Source organism: Gopherus evgoodei, chromosome 8 (genome assembly GCF_007399415.2).
Source record: "Gopherus evgoodei ecotype Sinaloan lineage chromosome 8, rGopEvg1_v1.p, whole genome shotgun sequence".
Classification (NCBI taxonomy): Eukaryota; Metazoa; Chordata; order Testudines; family Testudinidae; genus Gopherus; species Gopherus evgoodei.
The window spans coordinates 37802211-37816505 of record NC_044329.1 but is presented as its reverse complement, the minus strand read 5'-3'; the positions used below and the strand labels follow the sequence as shown (position 1 = coordinate 37816505).

Below are 14295 nucleotides of genomic sequence, written 5' to 3'. Positions count from 1 at the left end.
CTCCCCTCCAGCCCCCTCCCCCGGCCCCGCCTCCCCGCGCTCCAGCCCGCCGCTCGCCCTGCAGCCGCCGCTCGCCGCGTCCGGTCCCCGGGCGCCCGGCTCGCCGAGGCCATGCTGGGCAAGGACTACATGCTGGCCATCATCCTGGTCAACTGCGACGGTGAGAGCCGGGGGGCCGTGCCCGGGCAGGGCGGGGGTCGGCCGGGCAAGGGGCCGTGCCCGGGGAAGGGAGGGGGCCGTGGCCGGGCAGAAAGAGAGCCGTGCCCCCTGCGCTGTGCCGAGGAGGGGCAGAGCGCCAGCCCCTCACCCTGGGCCGGGCTCCGGGGGCGCGGGTCCCTGGCTCGCTGCAGACCTGTTGCTGGTCACTGGGCTGACACCTGCTGGGGTGACGGTCTGCAAAGGGCTCTCTGCACGGAGGAGCGAGCGGCCCATGGGCCCCCGGCTGCTGCTTGCCGTCCTGTGCAGGGGCTCCTCTGCCTCCTCCCGGGATTCTTCCCGCAGGCTGGCTGGGTCAGTCCGGGCCATGCCTCGGGCAACTCTCCATGGTGCTGAACGCGGACATGGGCTTGGCCTCGCATTTGCCTCTACAACAATCTCTTCTTGCTCGTTAGCTGGGAGGGCTGCGCTGAAGACTGGGAAACCTGGGCCCAGCCTCAGGCCCGCAGCCCTGCCAGCTCCAAGAACAGCAGCCCGGATAATCCCTTCCCCTCAGTCATTTTACTCAACTTTCCTGATGCGAAACATGTGTGGAGTAAAAGGCAAATCTGGGAGGGCTGAGTGGCTCCGGAGTGGGGAAAGCCAAGCTGCAGCTGTGCACTGCAAATGGAACAGGTTCTTAATCACCCCTGAGTGTGTGTGGGGGAACTGGCTGGGGGAGGATGGGAGTCGGGTGTAGGTCCTTTATCTCAGTCCATCTCCAGGTACCATCTCACCTGCTGCCTGATTGGCTGGCATTAAATGAGCTGAGTGTCTCAGTTCAAGTGTCCACATCACACCTGTTCTCCTTGTTGGAAGTGGAAGCAGAGAGGCCACTGGGCCGCAGACACTGGAGCCTCTTCTTCCTATGTGTGGCCCTGTGGGTGGGGATTGGGAGGCACTTGCTGTGCAACTGCCCATGCTGTCCCTGTGCTGTAGACAAGCAGAGGCCAATGGCCCCTGGCATGGCATCCTGGCACCTTTCTCTACCACTAGGTTCCTGGTGAAGTCAGGAATGCCCTGTAGCTTTTATCCTCACTTTGTTTCTTTGGGAAGTGCGCAGAATCTGAGTGAGGCCAGGCATGAGAGCTCATGCTCCTTGCAGAGGAATCTGTCTGATGAGTATGGGCACATCCGCACCCCAGTTTACCTGTATCCCACCAGGGCTATGGGGCTGCCCTGAGCAAATCCAGGACCCCTGCATATGCACTAGCTCTTTTGAAAAACAAGACCCATTTGTTCTGAGGCCCCTACTCTGGGATTTCCTGCATCTGGGCAGCTTTGACCATTCAGAGATGCTGTTACCACCTATTATTGGTAACAGCCCTGCTGAATCAGGAACGTGCCTCTCTAAAAGGTTGGCATCACTAAAGAATTCCAAATGGCCCTAAGTTGTTACCCCCTGGTGGCCATCTGGTGGACTTAGTGAAATGAGTTTGGTGGGTTTCAGTCCATTTCCTGGCTAGCAGGTGTCCAAATCACCAAAACCATTTCCTGTCTCAGCAGAGAAGCCAAGGACTGAAGAGACTCTATAGACCCTGCTCCTTTGCACTCGAGAGTCATGGCTGAGGCACGTTGCGCTGAGAAGGGGTGCGGGCAGTGCTCAGGTTGTGTCAGAATGCTCCAGAACACCGATCTAGGAGATAGAACAGTGTTATAGTACTTCTGCCTGTCCCAGGCCACCTGCTCCTTTCTCTCACTGGCTGCAGAGTGTCATCTGAGCAGCAGGTGCTGGGCCCTGGTGGCGGCTCTTAGAGAGGTGTCAGTATAGAAAGAGCAACAAAGAGTCCTGTGGCACCTTATAGACTAACAGAAGTATTGGGAACTTTGTCATTTTTTACAGATCCAGACTAACACAGCTACCCCTCTGATACTTGAATGTAGAAAGAGTTGGGGATGCTGCAGCCAGGACCAGGCTGGGGAACGTGGGTGCCCAGACCTACCAGGAGCCCAGGATGGAGCTAGAGCTGGGCAATGTGAGGAGTGTGGGATTGTCTGGGCAACAGAGCTCCCCACAGGGAGCTGGACACAGGTTGGGGGGAGGTGGACACAGGATGGGCTCTGCAGGAAGTCATCCCCTGCTCCCTTGGGCCTCCTCCAGCTTTCTCACTGCCCTTATCTTCCTCGCAGCTCCTTCCACTGCTCCCTGCTCGGCACTTATTTTCTAGGACTCCAGCACTGGGTGGAAGTGGGGGAAAACTTGCACTGCCACTGCCTGGACTGCACCTGATCTGTGGCTACAGAGATGAATCAGCCTCCAGGGAATGTCAGGGCATCCCTTGCCAGCCTGACAGCCACACCAAATGTGTGACGCTGTATAAGCGAATTTGGTTTGTATTAAAGATAATTTGTTGCTAAAGCAACGACTCCCACATCATTTCCCAAAGCATCCTGCCCAGCTGCTCCCTTTGCCCCACCAGAGATATGGAAGATTTCAGATGCTTCTTCCCAATATGCAGCTATTTAACACCTCAAGGAAAGTTATCTCCATCTCTCTCAGCCTCACACACATCCTGGCCCCTGAGAAGTGAGCAGTGGAGAGGAGAAGCTGGAGCTCAAGGAGGCTGTGTGGAGCTGTAGCCCATTCTGACCAGATGAATCTCCATGCTGAAAGCCTGCTATCCCTTGATTAAATTCCCAGAGTTGGCATGGGTTTGATAGTTGTTTAGTGTCTTTGGGATCAATGTTATTATCCTGCCATGTAATACTGGACAAGGATTTCTGTCACAGAGTCATTGGCTGGAGGGTAGAATCAATGACAAGTGTGGTATGTGCCCACCAACACTGAAAGACCAGGGTCCCCTAATACAGAAAAGGGGGCAGCATCAGGGCATGGTGAATGCACTAGTGCCATTGATGGAGAGCGTCTCCCAGGGCCTGATCCTGTGGGATGCTGAGTGCTGCCAACTCACCCTGAAGTCCCAGTGAGAGGTGAGAGCATGCCACGTCCCCAGAATTGGGCCCTGACTGCAGAAGGTGGAGGCCTGTGCAGGGATGAAGATCCACAGTGCAGCTCAGCTGGGGAGGCTGCAGGGTGCCTCCTCTCCACTTGGTCTCAGGAGTCGGTGTGTCCGCGCTCATTCCCAGTTCTGCCAGAGCCTGGTGCTGTGTGGGAGGCAGGAGGCTTGGGGCAGTTGGGAGGGGCTGTCTGAGATCAGGCTCCGGGCACAGTCTCTTTATGCATTGAATGAAAGACAGGAAAAGGCTTGTATTCAAAACACGTCTCTTGCGGAGCCAGCATCAAGATTCCCGTCACGGGGGCCTCTACTCACAGGGGGCACCTCCTCCTGGGTGTTCTGGGCATTAGCTCTTCCAGTCTGAGGCCCTCTTCTTGTGGTTCCTCAGCCTGCTGTCTCATTGTCTCGCACTGCAGCCCTTCTCTTGCTCCTTGGGAGCTGCTGCGCCTCATCTTTGGGGCCTAGCCCTTTGGCCAAGTCACAGTGCTCTTTCCCTTCCAGAGTACTGTCAACATCTTCCACACTGTCCCATGCAGTGCTTAACCCCACTGCCCTCCGTGACTAGAGCAAATGGTTCTGGACAGTCTTCAGGTTCACAGCCTAGATTGTGCCACTCGCTCAGGGGAACTCAGGCCCGCTCCCTACACTGGGTCCCAGCCCAGAGACCCTATCTCCAGCAGCAGAGGTCTGTACTATCACAAACCTTCCTGCCTCTCCCCTGGAGTGCTCCCTACCTTGCCTATCCCAGCCTCAAGTCTACCACCCTTCTAACTAAACCCCAATCTCCTGGGTTGCTGGACAACACAAACCCTTCCTCTTGGGTCCAAATTCCTTTCGCCCCCTTGTTTTAGGGAGAGTGACTGCCAGTGACTCCCTGCAGCCTCCTTTCTGATCTCAGCTCCCTGGCATTCTAGAAGCCCTGTCTGTTCCTGCACCAGTGAACTTCCCTCAGCTGGGGCTTTCCCATCAGCCTAAATGGCCCCCACTTTGCAGCCCCTCTGACCCACATTATCCCCTTCTGGGAAAGCATGGGGCCCACCCCATCCCCTCTTGTCCAGCTGCCTCTCGGCACAGGGGTGCAGAACACAGACCCCCAGTCTGTCAGAAGTGAGGCCAGCTCTCTGCGGGTGTACACCCTCTGCAAACAACCCAACCAATGAGATCTCTGGGAGAACGTGGCTGAGAGCCCGGGGTGAGGAGGAACCTTGATGTGATGCTGTGGCCCAGGAAGCTGGTCTGACCACAGCTGCCTGGGGTTATGGCAGCAGCTGGCCCATTAGAGGGGGGCGTCTCTGCTGCATAAAGGGGTGTGGGTTGTGCCATTCCTGCGCATTGGTAGTTGGCAAAGCCACTGCCAGCAGGCTTGTTTCATAAACTGCTGTTCCCACTTGGGATCCTGCCTCCTTGCTGAGATCCGCAGCAGGATGCTGACATCGCAGTGGTGGCAGCTTTCCCCAGGAGTATGTGTGTGTGGCGGGGGGACTGGTGAGTCCCACACTGCTGAACCTTTGGGACAGCCCCAACCCTCAGCAAGGAGAGGGAGGCTCCCCGTCGCCTGGTATTTTAGACAAGCTGAGGGGCAAGGACACAACTCGTTCACCCTTCCCTTCTGCAGGGCACCTGGTGGGTCATTGCACCTGACCTCCTGGGAGTAGCTCGTCCAGGCAGCAAGTGCTGCTCCTGTCAATGGTGATTTGAGTGCTAGGCTAGGAGAGGCATGTGCAGTTGAGGGGGGCAAACGGGAATAAAAAGGAAAATCTAGGCTGAGTCTCAGGGACCAATTTCCTGACAGTGCAGTGGGAGGGGCAGGGGAAGAGGGGCTGGGAGCCCCATTGCTTGAGCAGTTAGGATCAGACGGGATGTAACCATGCCTGGAGAATGCACCCTTGGGAGAGCTGCCCTGGTCCTAGTGGGGAACCTGCTCCCGTTCAGAGGATTAGGTTTCAGGTCAACAGGCTTTAATTTCAACTCCACACCAACAGTTTCCTCCCCCGGCTCCTCTTAGCACTTGCTCGGCCAGGTGCTGCTGTTGTGGAACCTGGCCCAATGCCCACTGACATCAAGGGAGCCGTGACTACAAAAGGCTTTGCCTTTCCCTCCAGCCCCTTGATCATTTTGTGATTCTTCTTGGTTCCCTCCAATTTGCCTCTGTTTTCCTGGCACAGTGGAGCTCGGCCTCAGTGCCATATTCCCAGCACAGTGTTGCAAGTGCCATGTTGAGAGAGGCATGGTGTCCTCTCTGCTTGGATAAGGCACAAACTTTCTCTGGTTCAGATTCCAATGGCTTTGTGTCTTCCTTATATGTTTCACCCCTTTCAGAGCAATGCCAGGTCCTCAACCCCTTCTGGGGATAGATATATGCAGTGTAGCCCTTGGGTCCCTGGCAGGTTGTGGGCCACACTTGGGCACTGTCTGGGCACTGTCCTGGCCTCCTGAGTGAAGGGCTTTGGCAGTGACAGAGGCTGTGTGGCTGGCAGTGGATGTGATGGTTCCAGTGGTAGGAAAGAGCTGGGCGACAGCTGGCTGCTTTGCTGCAGGCTCTGTGCTGGGGCACTAATTTTTCTGTGTGGAGGGTGCAGGCGGCTTCTACCAGCAGCTGGTTGAGCTGGCCTGACTGATGGTGGGACCTGATTAAGTAGAGTGTGGCTTGCAGCTGCCTGGGCGGGTTGTGCCATCGGGGAGAGCAGAGGCACAGAGTATGCTAGAGCCTGGTGATAGATTATTCAGCTTCTGTTCTGCCCATGTTGAGCATCTCAACAGGATAATAATGCAGCAGGGGCATGCTGACCTTTGGCTATTTTTAGCTGTATTCCTGGGGACGGATACAGTTACAGATACTGCACCTTTGATTCCTGCAGGGAAGAGCCAGGCTGCAGGTTCTGATTCATGTCCATTCTGAGGAGGGGCAGGGACTGAGCTATTCCCCTGCTTCTGAAGGGGGGAAGGTGGCATTCTGGGCCTCCAAGATCCTCAATAATTTCCCTTTTACTTTCCTTCCTCCTCTTCCTCCCCGCAAAGCATCAGCTGGTTTGGCGCACATTAGACCCCCTCACTGCTGCCCCTGCAGAGGCTGTGTGTAGCCACACCACCATGACCGGTGACCTTAACACATCTCAGAAGCAGAACAGCACCGGGCCTGGTCAGTAATTGGTGGGAGATTGAGAAAAAGGCAGAGGAGATGTTACGGGACATGGTGTTCATGCTCAGCAGGGGCCAGTCTTCCCTCTGAGTAGGAGCAGAGCCAGTGCCCCAGGGTGGCGCGAGGGGATGCCGTGCAGCCAGGGCATGCAGTCCCTGTAGATTGTTTGCACTGTGTTTTGTGATCTGCAGTGTAACGGCTGGAGATGAAAGGCTGTCTGTGACCTTCCCCTCTGGTGTTATCTGGACCGGTGATCTGCTAGGACTCTGGGAGCCAGCCTGGCCCTGCTCTGCTGTGAGAACCCCACTCCTGGGATGTTCACACACAGCTTCTGGCATGTAAGCTGCTCTCAGCTACTTGCAAGCGAATGACACTAGCTAGTATCTCTGGTCCCAAACACAACCCTAGGAACCTCCATCTTGCAGTGTCTGGTTATGCTCGCTGGACGCTGCAAGCTTATATGAGTTTGTCAATTTGACAAAGATATTGATATGTACCAGGCTTGTTATCCCAAGGGGAGCCTCTGACACGCTTCAAACCAAACGCACCGCTACAGGTAGAATAAACAAACACATTTATTAACAATGAAGATAGATTTTAAGTGATTATAAGTCAAAGCATAACAAGTCAGATTTGGTCAAATGAAATAAAAGCAAAACACATTCTAAGCTGATCTTAACATTTTCAATGTCCTTACAAACTTAGATGCTTCTCACCACAGGCTGGCTGGTTACCCTTCAGCCAGGCTCTCCCCTTTGATCAGTGCTTCAGTCGCTTGGTGGTGGTGGTGTCTGTAGATGTAGGTGGAAGAAAGAGTGAGCATGGCAAATGTGTCTTCCTTTTATCATGTCCTTTCCTCCTTCTTGGCTTTGCCATCCTCTTCAGAGTCAGGTGAACATTACTCTCTCCAAGCAAGGTTGAGCAGTTCTCCTGGTGTGGCCTCATACAGGTGAGTCATTGCATTGTAGCTCCCTTGCTGGACAATGACTGTTGATGGGTTGTTTGACACCCCACTCAGGCATTTGTTACTTTTCTTCCTGTTGCCTCGGGGGAGCTAATATCTGGCTCATTCCCCCAACTTACAGCACGTTTTAGTGACAACCATACTACACAACTCTCATAACTTCATATGCATTAATGATACACGTATATGGATAGAGAAATGACTTTCAGCAGATCATAACCTTTCCCCTGATACGTATAAAGCATGCCTTGTAAGGTAAGATCATGATTATTTGAAAATGAGGAATATGGGGGTTACAGTACGCTCCCCCAAGGTATAGAATGTCACACCATCCTGCTTGAGCCTTGACTGCAGCACATTGTGCTCCTGCTGCACTGTGCCAGTCTTGCCTTGGCGGCACTGGGTTTGTAATGCATCTCTCCCTGTGTGTGCCTGAGTTCTCTGGCTGGGCTGTCCTGGGGATTGATGCTCCAGGACTAGCATTGTTCCTTGCACTGTAAATGGAGGCTTTGGAGAGTGCCTTTGGCTCAGATCCTGTGTGTCTGAGATGGCCATTGGCAGAGGAGATGCTGAATGAACCTCCTTTGCTGGGGAATGTGCCAGCTCCAGAGAATGAATTAGCTTTGGCTCCATCTAATTAGTGGTGCATTTTCTCTGAGTATGTCTCTGGGGACAACCAGCTCCAGCCCTTCGCCTGTGCAGCCCCTGCCTCGGGGCCCCCAGTGCGGGGTGTGTGGCAACGGCATTAGCTCTCTGCTCTTAGCTCTCAGGCTGGGGTTTGGGGCCTTACTCTCCCAGCTGCAGGTGGCTTTGGCAGCCTGGGTTCCTTTACTTTGGGAGGATCCTCAGGGCTGCTGGGCTGAGCTGAATCTCTGGTCCTTCCTTGGAGGAGAAGCTCAGACTGTCTGGGAAACCCCTCCAGAGCTGTGTGATCCAATTCTGTTGAAGAGACTGTTGGTATAAATAATCTGGATTGGCTAATGCAGCATTAGGGGTAGAGATTGCAACCTGCAAAACCGTCCAGGAATCAGTCACTTGGCTACAGAGAGTGAGATACTAGAGATGGCAACTTAACCCCACCTGTATGTGCCAGAGCATCATGCTAAATTTCCTGGCTTTTGAGTGTCTCCAGCCACAGCCTTTCTGCTGCCTTGATTCCACTGAATTCTTTTAGCTGTTTGCTTGACATTAAAAAACATGATCACTCACCCACTGTAATAGCCACACAGGCTTATTGCAGAAGAGTGTGTGGGCTAGTGGATAGAGCACGGGTGGTTGGAAGTCAAGACTCCTGGGTTCTATGGTTTATTTGCTCTATGATTTTGAGCATCTTGCTGTCTCCCCATCTGTAAAATGGGACAGATGTTCACCCCAATCCCAGGATTGTTGAGAGGCTGCCCCAGAGTTGTAAAAGTGCTTTGAGATCCTCATGGTCAGGGATGTTATTACAGTCCCTAGTCCCATCACTGGACTGAACAAAACGACCGCTAGCATTGTACAGAGGTTCTGATGGGCCCGTGCTTCTGTGTCTGGGGGATCCTTCCTGCTTGTGAATCAATGCCTGGATTCAGTGATGGAGCTATGGAATCCTCATTCATTCAAATAACCGCACTAATCCCTGCAGCGACTGCAGCTGGTGTGTGTGTATTTCTGGCAGGCTGCGCTTGCTGTGTCCTTACTTCGCTAAGCTAGCTAGTGTCCTGTGCACATGCAGCACCGCTTGGTAACTGAGGTTCCAGCTGAGAACCAGGAGCCAGTCTATGTGCAAGGATGTGTCCTGATGTTTTTTTCACCTGTTTGAATTTCCTTTGTCTTCCCTTCCTGCTTGATGACTCTGTTTACTGCTAACATGCAAATTATGCAGAGCGCACGTTCTTTTGTTTAGGACAGCTGTTTGCCAGCTTCCATTTGCGCAGAGCTTTGTGGTTTAGAAGGTGTGTTAATAGCAGCACCATACAGGGAAATCTTATAACTTCTTATATAATATTGCCACACATATTTTACCAGGACAATACTGACCAGCAAATGATGAGTTTTCAAAGGATACCTTACCAGGCATACTTTGTTCAAAGATTATTCCAATAGTGGGTAGGCTGGGAATATGGGAGTGTATTCCCTCACAACTTCCCTGGGCTTGGGCTGGCTCATTGGGGTTGAAGCCATGAAGTGTGTGTTCCTCTTCTGCTTGGAGGCCTCTGGAGTGGCAGGGTGGCTTGTTCTCTAGGCTCAGCAAGGAGGATGAGCCATTTGAGCCCCAAAGGGATTTGGAGAAGTATCTGAAAATGGAGATGTACAATGGTCTGATCCTTTGCTATAGCTGACCCAATGGGATGGCTCAGGGCAGGTCTACAATACAACTTTGAATCGGTGCAGCTACACTGCTGTAGCGCTTCTGGTGAAGACTCTTAAGCTGACAGGAGAGCTCACACCCCGCAGTGATGTAGTTGTAAAGAAGTAAGTGTGTAGTGTAGACCTGGCTCAGGTCGGAGGTGTGACACCAGGCTTTAAACACTGAGGGTGTGTCTACACAGCAGAAAACCCTGCAGCAGCCAGTCTCATAGCCCAGGTGAAGTGACTGGGGCGTGCACTGCTGGACTAAAAATAGCAGTGTGGATATTTGGGGTTGGACTGGAGCCCAGCCTCTGAGACCCTCCTGCTCACTGGGTTTCAGAGTCTGGGCTCCAGACCAAGTCCAAATGTCTACATTGCTATTTTAGCTCTGCAGCGTGAGCACCATAAGCCCAAACTAGTTTACCTGGGCTCTGAGGCCTGGTCTACACTATGGGGTTAGTTCAAATTTAGCTGCATTAGGTCAGTTTAAAAATGACTGCATCCACACAACCAACCCTGTTCTGTCGACCTAAAGGGCTCTTAAAATCGACTTCTGTACTCCTCCCCAGCGAGGGGAGTAGTGCTAAAACTGACCTTACTGGGTTGAATTTGGGGTAATGTGGATGGAAATCAATGGTATTAGCCTCTGGGAGCTATCCCAGAATGCTCCATTGTGACCACTCTGAACAGCACTTTGAACTCTGATGCACTAACAAGGGACACAGGAAAAGCTCCGGGAACTTCTGAATTTAATTTTCTGTTTGGTCAGCATGGCGAGCTCAGCAGCACTCAGCAGCACAGGTGACCATGCAGTCCCAGAATCACAAATAAGCTCCAGCCTGGACCAAAAGGGAGACACTGGATCTGATTGCTGTATGGGGAGAAGAATCTGTGCAAGCAGAACTCCGATCAAAAAGAGGAAATGCTAATATATTTGCCAAAATCTCACAGGGCATGTTGGACAGAGGCTACACCAGGGACACACAGCAGAGCCACGTGAAAGTTAAGGAGTTCAGGCAAGCCTACCAAATGACAAAGGAGGCAAACGGTTGCTTCAGGTCAGAGCCCAACACATGCCGCTTCTATGAACAGCTGCATGGTATTCTGGGGGGGACTCTACCACTATCCCACCACTGTCCATGGACACCTGCAAGGGGGGCATCTCACGGAACATGGAGGAGGATTTTGCGGATGGAGAAAAGGAGGAGGAGGAGGAGAATGTGCAGCAGGCAAGCGGTGAATCCATTCTCCCAGGCAGCCAGGAACTTTTCATCACCCGGGAGCCAAACCCTCCCAAGACGGGGTCCCTGACACTGAAGTCAGAGAAGGCACCTCTGGTGAGTGCACATTTGTAACTACACTACAGGGTTTAAAAGCAATAGTGTTCATGGTCACCTGGTTGAAATAGGGGAATTTTTTTAAGGGAACAGTAAAAGGACCCCATTCATGCTGGGCTGTTTGTGCTTGGCTAAAAGAGATCGTCCCGGATAATAGCTATGTGGTGGGGTGAGGGTAGGTGTGTGCTACACATCTACCCAAATACTGCAGCCTCTCCTTTTAAATGTGAAACCCAACCCATTGCTTGCTCAGGGAAAGGGGGGCGCTGCAGTTTGAAAACATTCCCACATGTTATGAAGGCATAAGAAGTCAACCCAATTTTACTCTCCCTTTTTATCTCCCCCTAGGTGCAAAAGTTTCTATGCTCCCCCTATCATCTCCGTCTCTGCGGTTATCACAGATTAGAAGGCAAAAAAAATGCACTCGCGATGACATGTTTTCTGAGCTGATGCAGTCCTCCCGCACTGATAGGGCACAGCTCAATGCATGGAGGCATTCAGTGGCAGAGGCCAGGAAAGAATTGAGTGAGCGTGAAGAGAGGAGGCAGGACGCAATGCTGAGGCTAATGGGGGAGCAAACGGACATACTGAAGCATCTGTTGGGGGAGAAAACAGACATGATGAAGCGTGTGTTGGAGCTGCAGGAAAGCCAACAAGAGCTCAGACCTCCACTGCATCCACTGTATAACCACCTACTTTCCTCCCCATGTTCCATAGCCTCCTCACCCAGATGCCCAAGAATGTGGGCACTCAGCTACTCCACTCCATAGGATGGCCCAAGGAACAGAAGGCTGTCATTCAAACAGTCTGATTTTTAGTGTGGCTACAATAAACAATGTGGCCTTGTCCTTCCCTCCTCCCCCACCCCACCTAGGCTACCTTGTCCATTATCTAAGTTTTTTTAATTAATAAAGAAAGAATGCATGGTTTCAAAACAATAGCTACTTTATTTCGAAGGGGGAAGGGTAGTTGGCTTACAGGGAATTAAAATCAACAAAGGGGGTAGGTTTGCATCAAGGAGAAACACACACAACTGTCACACCGAAGCCTGGCCAGTCATGAAACTGGTTTTCAAAGCCTCTCTGATGCGCAGTGCACCTAGCTGTGCTCTTCTAATCACCCTGTTGTCTGGCTGCTCATAATCGGATGCCAGGTGATTTGCCTCAACCTCCCACTCCACCATAAATGTCTCCCTCTTACTCTCACAGATATTATGGAGAACACAGCAAGCAGCAATAACAATGGGAATGTTGGTTGCGCTGAGGTCTGACCTACTCAGCAAACAGTGCCAGGGAGCTTTTAAATATCCAAAGGCACATTCTGCCACCATTCTGCACTTGATCAGCCTATAGTTGAACTGCTCCTTACTACTGTCCAGGCGGCCTATGTATGGCTTCATGAGCCATGGCAGCAAGGGGTAGGCTGGGTCCAAGGATCACTATTGGCATTTCAACATCCTCAATGGTAATTTTCTGGTCTGGGAAGTAAGTCCCTTCTTGCAGCTGCTCGAACAGCTCGGAGTTCCTAAAGATGCGAGCATCATGCACCTTTCCCAGCCATCCCACGTTGATGTCGGTGAAACGTCCCTTGTGATCCACCAGTGCTTGCAGCACCATTGAGAAGTATTCCTATTGGTTTATGTACTGGTTGGCAAGGTGGTCTGGTGCCAAGATGGGAATATGCATTCCATCTATCGCCCCACCACAGTTAGGGAACCCCATTGCAGCAGAGTCATCGACTATGACCTGCACATTCCCAGAGTCATGACCTTTGATAACAGAACATCAATGATTGCACTGGCTACTTGGATCACAGCAGCCCCCACAGTAGACCTGCCCATTCCAAATTTATTCCCGACTGACCGGTAACAGTCGGGCTTTGCAAGCTTCCACAGGGCTATCACCACTTGCTTCTCAACTGTCAGGGCAGCTCTCATTTTGGTATTCATGCACTTCAGGGTGGGGGAAAGCAACTCACAGAGTTCCAGGAAAGTGGCCTTACACATGTGAAAGTTTTGCAGCCACTGTGAATCATCCCATACCTGCAACACTATGCAGTCCCACCAGTCTGTGCTTGTTTGCCTGGCCCAGAATCAGCGTTCCAGAGTATCAACCAGCCCAATGCCACCATGATGTTCCAGTTGCCACAGACTGTGCTTTCAGGAACATCTGTGTCCATGTTCTCATTAAAATCCTCCTTGTCCTGGTGTCTTTAACCCAGTTCTGCATATACTCAAGGATAATGCGCAAGGTGTTTACAATGCTCACAACAGCAGTGGTGACGGTGAGCTGAGCGGGCTTCATGCTTGCATTGGTATGGCGTCTTCAGGAAAGCAGGAGAGCAGAGTTGCAGCGGAAGCTGTGGATGATGATGGTTAGCAGTCGTACTGCACCGTCTGCTGACAGCAGCACCCAGGACACAACAGCAGCGGTGATGGTGAGCTGAGCTGAGAGGGTTCCATGCTTGCCGTGGTATGGTGTCTGCATGGGAAAAAGGTGCAAAACAACTTCCCTGACATTGCTTTCACAGATGGAGGAGAGACTGACGACATGTACCCTAAACCACCTGTGACAATGTTTTTGCCCCATCAGGCACTGGGAGCTTAACCCAGAATTCCAATGGGTGGCAGAGACTGGGGGAACTGTGGGATAGCTACCCACAGTGCACCCCTCCATAAGTTGATGCTAGCCACGGTAGTGAGGATACACTCTGCTGGCTTAATACACTTTAGTGGGGACATATGCAATTGACTGTATAAAACTGATTTCTAAAAATCGACTTCTATAAAATCGACCTAATTTTGCAGTGTAGACGTACCCTGACACTCACTGTCATGGAGCTTTTTTTGCTGTGCAGACATACCCCCAGGCTCCCTGCCAGTTCCAGAGGGGTCAGTCTGACCCTTTCTCCTTCTGGGGATAAGAAGTCCAACACCGTGCACTTCCTATGGATGAGAGCTCAGAACCCAGGGTTCTGTGTGCTGCAGAGCTAAAGGTACTTCTCAAAAGAATGAGAATTTGCTGCTGTTTGCCAGTAGGTGCTGCCCCCCACCCCAGAGCTGGCTGCATTTCAGTGGGACTGCATGGCTAGTGTGTGCAAAGTGCTTTGGGATGTAAGTTGCTTGAAGAATGTACATGAAAACAAGCAGCTGTTACAGTGAGAGTTAGATGGAGCTCCTGAGGGAGGGGCTTCAAGCGCAGTTAGTATTTCAGAATTTACAAGTCCTCTGTGTTCAGAGTCACCAGGGACTTCAGAGGGAGTTTGGTGCATGGGGCGCTTCAGCACTGGGCCCTCCCACCCAAGCTCACCCCTTTGTGACGTGAATTTTCCCATCTAAGTACGAACCAATGGACTTCATACAAGGAGGCTCAG

The 14295-nt window shown here is 52.2% G+C and overlaps 1 protein-coding gene across 2 annotated transcripts in view; it reads left to right on the top strand.

Annotated features, from left to right (window-relative positions):
- Positions 1 to 78: 78 nt before the first annotated feature.
- Positions 79 to 14295, top strand: part of APBB3 (amyloid beta precursor protein binding family B member 3) — a 31721-nt gene continuing 17504 nt past the window's right edge. For both annotated transcript variants that reach the window (XM_030573952.1, XM_030573951.1), the window contains exon 1: positions 79 to 160. In XM_030573952.1, coding sequence (XP_030429812.1) covers positions 112 to 160 — 49 coding nt within the window. In that variant the 5' untranslated portion in view covers positions 79 to 111. The remainder of the gene's footprint in view (positions 161 to 14295) is intronic.